The sequence below is a fragment of the Eutrema salsugineum genome, unplaced genomic scaffold (genome assembly GCF_000478725.1).
Source record: "Eutrema salsugineum unplaced genomic scaffold, Eutsalg1_0 scaffold_6, whole genome shotgun sequence".
Taxonomy (NCBI): Eukaryota; Viridiplantae; Streptophyta; class Magnoliopsida; order Brassicales; family Brassicaceae; genus Eutrema; species Eutrema salsugineum.
The window spans coordinates 1,182,150-1,194,226 of NW_006256547.1; the positions used below are offsets into that span (position 1 = coordinate 1,182,150).

Below are 12,077 nucleotides of genomic sequence, written 5' to 3' on the forward strand. Positions count from 1 at the left end.
TGGAAATAGGTCCAAAATTGTCAAAAAGATGAATACGTCATATAGTTCCCATCGACCCACAATTTGTAACGATGTTACATGTGATTTCAATTTCAGTCTTTAGAAGATTCGGATACATCACACACGACATAGACATAAGCCTTATACAAGTCCTAATCATCTTTATCTTTTGTGATATAAATTTATGCGTTCGAGTCCATATAAAAGCTCAAAATAATATACTTACTGTCGTCTCCAGTGAAATTTTTTAATTTTGGTTTCTTCGTCGAAATTTTTACTATACCATCATCTCAAGGGAGACTTCTAGAGACTACACGAATATATGTATTTGACTATTAGTTGTATGATATAAGATATTGTAGATAAGTTTAAAACCTGGGGTGGTCTCGGCCTCTCGAGGAACCCATGAATGAGCTGGCTCCGGACCACTTTTATTGAATTTGAATAATAAACTATATGTTGCTTTTTTCAATGTTGACTATATATACGTCAAAACTCAAAACTAATCCTTTTTTATTTTCTTAAGTGTTGCTATTTTTGACTACATATGATTCTTAAAAGATACTACATATTAACTATCAACGAATCCAACATTAACCTGGCCGTCTGACTCATAATTCGAATGAGACCAGAGTCGACAAACCGCCCACAAAGTATGAAAATTTGGGATCTGTAGTTTATTCTTTGGATTTGTTTTATTCCATTACTAAAGTCTTTACAATCGACCGTTTAAAGACTTTTGTAATTAAAGGTGGTAATAAAAGATAACACTAACTTTTTGCTTAGATTGTTAGACTGAAACACGGTACGATTAAAATTGCGGTTTGACTGAAGCAATATTATTTGGTGATAGTTTACAATATTTTTGTTATAACAAAAAGGTAGTTTTAATAAAAATAAATTAGCAAATGAAACTGTATGTAAATTATTCTTGCAATATATTGAGCGGAATTCAGAACAATATTTCAGAGACCATTTCACTATTAGTTGTCTTATATACCTTTGGAAATGAATTGCATAGTTTACTTCTCATGAGAAGTTAGTTGCTCACCACAATTCATGACATTTGATCTGGCATAATGAATACTATACAATCGAAAAAAAAAATTATTGTTGCTTTTTGTAAAATACTTATCGATTACTGAAGTCGACATTTCAAAGCTGGTACCATCCGAAACATTAATTTTACATGGATCAGATTGTCTCTACTCAGAATCTCTTGGACAAAATCGTTTATAGCATAAACTTTTAGACTTGAACAATCGGCTTATTATTCTATTGGGCTCAAAATTAAAAAGCCTGGGCCCTTAGTTAAGGATCCACACACAAGCTGGGTTTATCGTTCACCATCGTAGGATTCCTCTTCTTCTTCTTCTTCTTCCCAGTCGAATTCTCCGATCGCTTCGCCGGCGCAGAAATGACGAAGTTCAGGAAGCTCGGCCGGCACACGGGTCATCGTATGTCCATGCTCAGGTTTCTTTTTCTTCTTCTTCATCCTAATCTTTCATTGTAGAATATTCCAAAACCGTTCCTCTTGTTATTTCGTACATTTCTTAAGATTTCTCTAGATTAATTTTGAGTGTGGTTTTTTATCCTCATCCAAATATAATCAGGACTCTGGTTTCTCAGTTGGTGAAACACGAGCGAATCGAGACCACTCTCACAAAGGTGCTAATTCCTCCCCCCCCCCCCCCCCCCAATTTGTTTATGATCTGGGGTTTAGGTAAGGGCTTATAATCTTCTAGCGAGAATCTGTAATCTTACTTATATTTAAAAAATTGTCCTTAAAATGTTTGTCATTACTTACATTTGGGTATTTAATTTACACAAATTTGGATTTTGCAGGCTAAAGAGGTATCGATTCGTGTTTTTTTTTTGTTTCCAACAAGTTTATGAAAGTGGCAATACAATCCAATTGGAAAATGTAACTGTGCTCTAGAGTGTTCACAAATCGTGGTTTTAAGCTCAGAAAGTGTTTTTTTTTTTTTTGCTTCAACGGGATGAGAGTATTTGGTTGTTGTGATAGTCGTTTGATGAAATGATTGATGACAGGGATCACTCGATGCAGCAAGGCGAGCTGCTGGGTTTGTTAGAGGAGATGATGTAATTCACAAGCTTTTCACAGAGTTGGCTCATCGATACAAGTGAGTACTCTGTTTTCTTTCTATTTTTTTTTGTATTTTCTCCTTAAAGTACTCTGTTTTCATCGGCTGTTCCTTATGTGTTAACAGAGATCGAGCTGGCGGATACACAAGAATGCTTCGCACTCACATACGAGTTGGTGATGCTGCACCAATGGCCTTTATCGAGTTAAACAAATTTTCTTTTCCTTTTCTTTTCTTTATGGTTTCATTCTGCCTACACCTTCCCGCAGAATCACATTGAATTCGAGTCTTCTTTAGTTGCATTGACGAAAAAAAAAGACTTATTTTGATATTCGCATCTACATAGGTGATATATACTATTGTGTTAGTATTGGACCGGTACTCAGATTCTTAGTTTGGAAACTTCCCATTGTGAGCTAATTTGTCATACTATTCTTTGCAGGTTTATCGATAGAGAGAACGAGCTAAGGCAATCAAAACCAGCAACACCACAACCGCCACCTCAACTTCCTCTTGACCCATGGGCTAGATCCCGTCACACCAGGCAATACGCACCACCAAAGGAAGAAACAAGTTCTATTTCCGAACTATAAATATTTTAATATCTCTTTGTGTCTCCCCACACAAAAAGATAATGTTTTTTTCCTACCCCATGTTGTCTCCTTCAAACCCATAGCTTTGTGTGTCACCTTATTCATCACACTTATCATTCATCATACCATGTTTGTCAAATGGTAGAAAATAACAGAGTAAATTACTTTTTAGTTTACCCTATGAAAATTAAAACAGTTTAAATGTACGTTTTCTTGAAGCATTTACTCATTGCTTTAAAAAGAAAATGGGCATAAAGTTCCCCTCATGCATCTTGCATCTACAAGATAAAGCTTAAGAGTCTTCAGCCACTTGTAAAATATTGATAAGATTTTAAAGTTTAAAGGTTCGTCCTTTTATGGTATGATAAGATTTTTTGGGGTTTCTTCCATCACTCCAAAAATTATAAACTTTTGTAATTTGATTTTCCTCAATTTATCATCTACGAGTCATATACTAATGATTTATATACTAATTTTTTAACACTACAATAAAGTTACAGTTACGACTTCACTTGTCTTCTTTTTCAAAACCCCATTTTCCTTTACAACATCAAGCAGTCGTCGAAGCCCACTCATGAGCCTGAATAAAATTGGCCACAGAGTAAACATCAACATGCTTCTCCGGTATCTCACTACTCCATGGAACTCTCTTCGACCTAACCGATCCCGGACCCGTATTCTTATATTCACCGTAATACAAAGTCTTCAACGCGAAATCCCCGTCCCACGGCATCCATCCTTCAGGACTAATCAAAGACTCAAGGTTACAGTTCACAAAAACCGTCCTCGAAAACTCCTTCCATGGCCTTCCCAAATAGTTCGTATGCGCTTTAGGGTTCGCTTGAAACTCCTTCATGTATTCCTCTGTTCCGTTAATCGAACAGTTCAAGAAAACGAATCCTGTGGACTGTGACGCGTCGATCCTCCCGTGTGCTGTGATCGCGTTGTTTGCGCCTCCGCCTTGCTCGAGTTTGGAATTTTTTGAAGCGATTAAGATACTGCAATCTTGGAATACGGCAGCTGAGTTACCGAAGATGAAATCTACGTTGCCTTGGATTCGACATTGTTTGTAGAATTGGCGAAGAGAGTGAGCATAAACGGTGTCTTGGTTCCCAAGAAACTCGCAGTTTTCGAGTATTGAGAAATCACTGTCTGATCTAAACGCTACGGCCTGGTGCGCGTCTGCTCCTGCCGTGTTCTCTATGGTTAAATCACGTGCCATGAATCCGTCGCCGAGAACTCCTGCCAAAACCCAAAAACATGTATCATTATTAACATTTTCTGAATTCTTGGAGGTTTGTCCAAATCTAACAAGACAACAAGTAACAGTACAGAAATTTCTTTGATTAAATCTAGCAACTTTTTATATTTTATGATTAGATTATCCATGTTTATACATTTTTGTGGTTATGACTAGAATAAAGATACCAAGGCAAACTAATAAATCTAATGAGATATTTTCAAAGTAATTGTCACATGGGTTCTGTCTCTACGGGAAACAGGAACAGTCGCATTCAATCGGACATAACTTGAATCTTAAAATTAAATAAATAATATTCTTTTCACTAGGTAGAGCCAGCATACTAAAAAAGATCTCCTCAAGAGTAGAAAAGAACAAAATTTATGTCTGACGTTTACTGTTGTTCTTCCCGTTTTATGTTGGTTGATTAAAGAAAGAAGTTATATTGTACTTAATTTAAAGAGACTCAGAAAGGAAAAAAAAAAAAAAAACAGTAACGTTAATATAAACTCACCGACAGTAGCAGAGTTGTACGTCGTCATCCCTGGTTGCCCTACATTCAACGACCCTGTAATTACCGTTTTGCCCATCCCATCTCCGATGAAGACGACGTTCTTCTTCTCAAACGGAACCCTAACGGTTTCCTCATACACGCCTTCTCTAATCCGTATCACAAACTTAACAGTTCCGTTAGTTCCCGGCGCTGCGTCAACGGCTTCCTGCACCGTCTTATAACCACACGGTCCTTTCCCTCCGTCCTTACACACAGTCACGTCTTCCGTTAAACCAGACGGGAAACCCAAATCGGCCTCCTTAGCCGTACCCATACCCGAGCCCAAACTAGGCCCAGCTTTCTCCCAAAACCCGTCTCGTTCCGTAGCTGGATGGATCCAGGAAGCGACGTCGTCTCCGAAACTGTCGAACGAGACCATCATGCTCAGCGCGTTTCCGGTGAGTTTCACGAGATCATCGAGAAACGTGATCGTGTCCACGACTTGCTTCGTGTCGTTGACGGTTTTGAGACCTGACCAGCAATCATACTGGTAAGCGAGAGCAGCGCTCATCCACGCACGAGCGTCTTTGATATCACCGGAGGTCACGGCGACGTCCGTCGATTCTGTGCGGTGCTCGGCGTAAGAGAGGATCTGAAGGCAAATGGTGGCGATGTTGGTTCGGTTTTTATTCCCTGCGGAGGAGTCTAGAATTGATTTGATTTTCGTCTGACCGGATTTGAGACTCTCGAATGAGACGGAAATCGCCGAGTGGATTATCTGGACCGGTTTAGGATCCGGAGGGACCCGACCCGGTTTAGAGAGGGAGGAAAAGCAGTGGTCAGGGAAACGCGTTGCGTTACAGGCGAGGCGGATCTGAGCGATGGGAGGAGGGGAAGGAGTCTCCGGCGGAGGAGTATCGCCGGAGGAGGGGGTTTGCTGCGGAGTATTGTGGCGGTGGTGGGAGGATTTGGAAGTGGTGGCGTAGAGGATGAGGGTTAAGAGAAGGAGGAGGATGGAGGAAGTGGCGATGATGATGAGGATGCAATTACGGGAAGGGAGGTTTTTCCGGTGAGGTTTTACGGCGGAGGAAGCGAATGGAGTTGAGGAGGAGGCGGAGAGAGAGTACGGGAGTTTCGGAGAATCCATTGGAGGGAGGGAGAGAGAGATATTTGTATATATGTATGTGTGTGTACGTATAGGTATAAATATTTATCAAAATAATTGAAATTGAAGCTGAAATTGAAACTGAAGAATAATTGAAATCTGAGTGAGGGAGAGAGTCAGAGGATGAGAATCAGGGATGGAGAGCGATGGCCATTAGAGATGTTGGAATTTTCTGGGTTTTGCTTCTTCTTTTTTCTTCCTTTCTTTTTTTTTACCTTTTTACGGCTATTAGGGAGAAAGGATTTCGAACTTAAAATTAGGACAAAATTATGGTTTTTACACCGGCCAATTATTTATTTTCGTCAATATAGCGAAATAAGTTCAAACGGCCGGACCGAAACGAGCCTAAAAGCCCATCAATATAGCCATGAGCAATAATTATTGCACCAGCCATGTAGAGTTTAGGCCGCTAGACTTTGATGCCCAAATAACTAGCTCAATCCCATGATATAATTATGTCACAGTGATTATCACCAACACCAAGCCATACCCTTTTCATATACAGTAAAACCTCTATAAATTAATAAGGTTGATATCATAATAATTTATTAATTTATCGTGATATTAATTTATTTATAAATTATTAATTTATAGAGAAAATTTGCTTTTCACGTATAATATTTTAAAAATCTCTTTGATAATGTTATATTTTAAAATTTTAACAAATCTCAAGATATAAATTATGATTAAGAATCATAACTATCATAATAAAATAGTTTTTAATACTATATTGGATTGTCCATGTAAAAATATACATGTTCATAAGTTTAAAATTTATAAAAAAACCATGGCTATTATCAATATTATTGATGATAAAATTGAAGATAACACTACAATACATTTAAAAATATTTAAAGGTAAGAAAATCAATTATCACATCAAAAAATCATCATAAATGTTGAATGTATATAGTAAAAAAGCAATAAGAGCTACTGATATAATAATTAAAGAGATGGGAACCAATGAGATTTCAACTTTAAGTAATAACAAACACATTAATTATATTTTAGAATATAATATTTACATATATTTGCATAAATTTATATCATTATTAATTTATGTTTTTGTTGGGACCATAAATTTACATAAAGATTTCAAAAAATATTATTATCTTATTATTTTATCGAATTTGATAGATTTTTACATTAGCCCGACTTAGGACCAACAAAATTTATTAATTTATAATGATTATTAATTTATCAAGTATTAATTTATAGAGGTTTTACTGTATATACACTTACACAGTCTCTCCATCTCTTTCGGTCTCAAATACTAACCATATGGTTTCTTGCTTGATTCTACGTCAAGTATAAAAATTATGAAAGAAGCAATATCTTTGTGTTCCAAAGTTATGAAATCGTTGCTCTCTAATCTATTGGTATTACTCTGGATATAACAATTAGATTTATTATATTAACAAAATATGAAGTAGAAGATGAACAAACGTCGCAGACCAAAACTTAAAACGGACAATGAAATTGTGAGTGGGGGCGGGTTTTAAATGGGCAGGGCCTAAACGGGCAAAAAAGCCCCCGCCACAACACGCCTAGATCATGGATTCATTATAATATAGATGAGAAATTCGTTAGCTACAGAGTAAGAAACTAAAAACAGGTAGAAAAAGAAAAAGAAGGACGTACATCAGTTAATTTGCGATTAGGGGTCAATAGCCATCGGTGTGATACGCTTCCTCGCCGGTTTATTTGAGACAGGTGTGTTAACTGTGCTCTGCAATGGCTGTTTCTCTTCCTCTCCTCTTGTTTCCGTCATCACTTCATCGGGTTTCTGCTTTTTCTCCTCATCATCCGTAATCATTTTGCTCGGCAATGGCTGTTTTCTCTCTTCGTCTTGTTCTGATCCACCCTGTTTATTTCTCTCGTCTGGTTTTGTTCCGGTCACCAGCTCATCGGTTTTCTCTACAATATGATTTTTCTCCTCACCACCCACAGGTTTCTTTCCGACTGCAATAGGAATGATGGGGGTCAATCCGGTTCTGGAGCGTCAAAAAAGAGAGTAAAAGAAATAAGGGCAAACCTGAGATGGAGACGGATTCTCCTAGTTCACTATCTTCGAATTCAACTAGTGTGCAGTAGCCATCTTGCGAGGACAGTGCCAGATACGAGGCATTAGGTGACCTGTTGAACAAATATATGGTCATTGGTTAAATTTCAACAACTATGAATATTGAGAGAAGGATCGATCAGATCATAAACAATGTCCATACCATGTTAGATCAGTTATTGCAGCGTAGTGGAGACCTGCTAAGACTGCAATTGGAGCGACACACTCCGTGTCATATATGTACACCGAATTTAATGTTGCTATGGCAAACACAAGACGGTAAGGAAGCTTGAAGAAACCCTCTTCTGCATGATTCAAAATACCATTTGAGTTCACCAAAGCGAGCACATAAAGGAAAAAATATACATCTTGAAGGCCTTGTTTTTTTCCTTCTTAAAAGAAGCTAAAAAAACGTTATGGGAAAACATAGTAATTACCGGAATTCGAACCCCGGAGTTTAAATGCAACAGGGCAAAAACGAACCACGACAACTGGTTTGTTGGCACCTGGAAGCTGCAGTGCAGGTCTGCTCGCGGAAAAAAGAAATGAGCGCATGTGAGACTTCGTATTTCTTTCTATTAATCTCATACATTCGCTCAAGCAGACGAGCTCAGACGCCTAAAATATGTTCCACAAGCCTCGCAACTTCCAAAACAAGAAGGTGATTATCTTACCTTGAAAGGTCCTTCCTGGAAAAGACATAGGTCGCATTTACAGCTTCGGATGTGGGTGAAAGCTTGAAAGAGCCTGCCAATGCAATACAGGATGACAAACATAAACAATATCCCGGTAAACTATGTCATGATCTATCCTAACTTTCTGAAGAAAACAGGACTGAGTTTTAGGGACAATAACCTGCTGGAATGAGTAAAAACGATCCATCAGGTGACCATGACAATCTTCGGAAGAAAGAGGGCAATGTCTCATCATGGAAGAGATGTGTTTTTACTGTCTGCATATCATGTCATTGTGAATTCAGGCATACTGTATATTCGCAATGATCATGAAGAAATTATTTTCTCGCTAACCTTAGTGTCTCCACCCCGTTGCTGATCTGCTTTCGTGATAACATGCTGACAAACGTAGTTAATTTTTTCACCACTTTTACTTTTTGTTTGAGGCTTATTGACATAAATCCGGCACGTTCTGTCTGAACTAAGAGAGGCTACGTATTTTGCTAAGGGGTCCCAGGCGACACCTTGAACATAATGACAGTGGGCATCCAGTATCTGATGAACAGAACCTTGTAACAAATACGGAAATTTGAGAAGCCAAAAATCTGGAATTAACATAAAAAATAACTGATCACTTCTTTTACTTTCTCACCTTTGTTAACGTCCCATATAATGCAAGAGTTGTCCACTGAGCCAGAAATCAGATAAGCATCATCAGGAGACCACTGAAGATCCAGGACATCCTTTCGATGAAATCTAGCAGGACAAACAAAAGTATAAATAATTCCTTAGTCCAGCACTATATGCTTTCCACCATGTTACTAGCCTACAGAAGCATTCTCCCCTCTTGAAAGCAACAAGTACTGAAACGCCCAACCGTGGTTCTTGCTAGTTTACAAAAGCATGGCAGTGTAGCTTAATATTCAGAGGAAAGAACTCACGATAATGACTTGTGAACTTTCCAAGACTGAGTGGTTTCACTAGGATGCAACTTCCATATGATAAGCTCGCCTCCTGATTTATAAAAAAAAAAAAAATTAGTGCAGAGTTGGTTTCATTACGCACTCAAAATATGCAAAACACAATTGCATCTTAGCCACAAGATGTGTTCTCTGTCATACCGTCTGCTCCTGAGGCAAGTAGTTCTCCTGCATATGATCATAGAACAATCGTCACCACTAGATACACAGATCTAAGAAAAAAGCATCTCTGATAATACAAAGCTTGATCCATTTTTGTAATTATTATCTGTTCCCAGAAAATTATACTTGAAAGAGTATCTACGAAACACATTACTTACCAGACCGAGAGAAACGAATGGTATTTACAGCACATCCATGATAAGTAAGGCTGTTCTGATAAGATACACTGGGAAGCTTCTTCTCCGCTTGACCAGAGTTTATTAACCATAGCTGCATTTTTTCAATTTAGTCAAACAAAGAAAGTCAACAATCATAACCGATAAAATTCCAGACGCCAAATCCATGAGAAGATCAGGCGCTCGATTGCAAATTTCAAACAATCAAAAGCGGATTTTAGTAATTCTCTTTTCTAAAGAATTGCAGTTTCAATCCATTTAAATTCTATAACCCGAATCTATTAGATGATATTGGGTCAGAATAGATCGAATGATTTTCCGGAACCCAGATCCTAAATTGGAGGAAATCTAATTGATTTCTCAATCGCATTACCTTGATATCGTAATCGGCTCCTGCGGTGGCAAGTAAACCGGAAACCGGGTGAAAATCTAGGGTTAACACCGGCTTCCCGTCGTGCCAACTTATCTGTATTGTTCCTCCCTTCATCTTGTTAATGACGCGCAATGCCCAAAATCGTAGCGAATTTTCTCGACAAAATTAGGGGAATTTCTAGGGTTTATTTGTAGATTAGTGGGGTGGGGAAGAGGAAGAACTAAAATGGACTGTCACTCTGGCGCGTCTTTTGGGGTCATTTGGGCGCCAAATATTAGTCTTCGTGTCAAATGACGATTTTATCCACCGACTAATCTTGCACCGATGAAATTAGTGTTTACATAATGAAATAATTATTTTATTGCTTTTTATAGTTTTTCTGATATTCACACTGGACTGCTACATTATTCATTTACTATTTCACATGGTAGCGAAGACTAATCTTAACATTTATACCCAAATATGGTAGCGAAGACTACTGCCTACTGTACTGTAGTCGCTGACCTACGAAGACAATCACTTCAATATATTTTATATAAAGTTTCCACGTAAAAGTATATTTATTTTATATGTATTGAAAGTTATACGTCTTTTGCTTTTTACTCTCATATCAGTCGACGTCGTCTAAAAAGCAGTATTAGTTATGAGGTCGATAATCGTTCAGCTTTTGTTTTTACTTTCTTTTAAATTTGGATAGACGACGTCGCCTTTCTCTTCTAAAGTAACACTTTTAAAACATTATCGCAATTTTAAAAGTGTAACATCTCCGAAGCGATAACACGTATAATGCATACAGATAAAGCAAAAGCTACAAAGAACCGGTGGAGATACAGTCTAATAAATAAAATATATAAAAATATCTCAATTCAAGTCTTTCCCCCAAATCTTTGGCACTAAACACGACTTACGGTTTTGGTATGAATGGTAAATTGGTAGAGAAATATAGAAAATCCAATATCATAATCAACTCTACTGTTCTTCTGCTATCAATATGAAAGTATGGAGCTAAAAATCATGGACTCGAAATTTAATTCCAATAAAAGTTACCATTAACATAAATTAACACAGAGATATTGCCATTTTCTTAACACAAGTTTTTTTCTTCAAGAAAGATAACAAAGTTTTTTTCTTAATGAAAGATAATACAATAAAAATCATTCGGCAAGCCGGTCAAGAATCCCGGAGACAACACCACAGATACGTCTCAAACTCACTTCACGCCGGCGGATCTCCGGCGGGTAAACCAAACCTCTAACTCGCCGGAAAAAATTCCGGCAAACATTGGGATAATCCTCCGCCGCCAACACATGCATGTAAGCATAGTCGTAAGCTTCATCATCAAGATCTTGAATCGTTAGCCGGAGAGAATCAGCGGCGAGGGCATACTTGTCGGAGCAGTCTTTTAAGACCTTCTTAAGAACAGTGTTGTTAGCGGCGGCGGTTATGTTTCCGGCGAGATAAGTTGCCGTGGCGGTGGCGTTTGTCATTCCAACGCCGACCATAATGGCGGCGAGACCTTTTGTGTCGGCTGTGGGGCTTCTTGGGTCGGATTTGAGAGCTGAGACGCAGAGTCGATAGTAGTTTGTGGTTTTGCAAGTTGATTCGATCGTCGTTGTGTTGGATTTGACTGAGATTAGGGTTGATGTTAGGATAACGAAGAGGATGAGAAGTATGGGAGAAGTAGCCATTTCAAGAAGAGGGTTTTGAGCAACCGTTTATGGAGAGAGATGGAAAGAAAGAGGATTCTTGTTTTTATATTCTGAGCAGTTTCTTGAATTACGTACGTATTAAGAATAAATAAAAGATATATGTCTATATAATATATAGATATATATATAATTGGTAATCGCAAAATGATAGAATTTCGTATGCCATTACAATTTTTTATGGAATGATCAAGCAATTCCTCGCAGTATGTGTTTTCTTTAGTTTTTGTCAGGTTGCCATATAACATCAACATGTTAGCATACAAAAAACTGAAAACAGGAATCGGTTTTATTCTTTTTTTCTTTCATTTGAAAGTAAGTTTGATATACTATCAGTTACCCAATGAGG

General features: G+C 37.8%; 4 protein-coding genes across 4 annotated transcripts; 1 reads left to right on the plus strand and 3 right to left on the minus strand.

Moving 5' to 3' along the window:
- Nucleotides 1-1,344: 1,344 nt before the first annotated feature.
- Nucleotides 1,345-2,849, plus strand: LOC18013463 (50S ribosomal protein L17). The gene is made up of 5 exons (XM_006394067.2): nt 1,345-1,473; nt 1,614-1,668; nt 2,053-2,144; nt 2,232-2,309; nt 2,548-2,849. Exons 1-5 carry the CDS (start codon nt 1,418-1,420, stop codon nt 2,696-2,698), a joined length of 432 nt encoding a protein of 143 aa, XP_006394129.1. The 5' UTR covers nt 1,345-1,417; the 3' UTR covers nt 2,699-2,849.
- Nucleotides 2,850-3,139: 290 nt separating this feature from the next.
- Nucleotides 3,140-5,680, minus strand: LOC18013464 (probable pectinesterase/pectinesterase inhibitor 64). The gene is made up of 2 exons (XM_006394068.2): nt 4,453-5,680; nt 3,140-3,940 (listed from the first exon to the last, which is right to left on the minus strand). The coding sequence occupies exons 1-2, from the start codon at nt 5,576-5,578 to the stop codon at nt 3,249-3,251; spliced, it is 1,818 nt and encodes a 605-aa protein (XP_006394130.1). The 5' UTR covers nt 5,579-5,680; the 3' UTR covers nt 3,140-3,248.
- Nucleotides 5,681-7,145: 1,465 nt separating this feature from the next.
- On the minus strand, nt 7,146-10,243 carry LOC18013317 (chromatin assembly factor 1 subunit FAS2). Its single transcript, XM_006394069.2, has 12 exons — nt 10,023-10,243; nt 9,632-9,743; nt 9,453-9,479; nt 9,273-9,345; nt 8,984-9,087; nt 8,686-8,900; nt 8,513-8,609; nt 8,332-8,404; nt 8,095-8,183; nt 7,821-7,962; nt 7,631-7,731; nt 7,146-7,557 (listed from the first exon to the last, which is right to left on the minus strand). Exons 1-12 carry the CDS (start codon nt 10,134-10,136, stop codon nt 7,253-7,255), a joined length of 1,452 nt encoding a protein of 483 aa, XP_006394131.1. The 5' UTR covers nt 10,137-10,243; the 3' UTR covers nt 7,146-7,252.
- An 805-nt stretch (nt 10,244-11,048) lies between these two features.
- LOC18013318 (cell wall / vacuolar inhibitor of fructosidase 2) lies at nt 11,049-11,774 on the minus strand. The gene has a single exon (XM_006394070.2). The coding sequence runs from the start codon at nt 11,708-11,710 to the stop codon at nt 11,177-11,179; it is 534 nt and encodes a 177-aa protein (XP_006394132.1). The 5' UTR covers nt 11,711-11,774; the 3' UTR covers nt 11,049-11,176.
- Between the last annotated feature and the right edge of the window lie 303 nt (nt 11,775-12,077).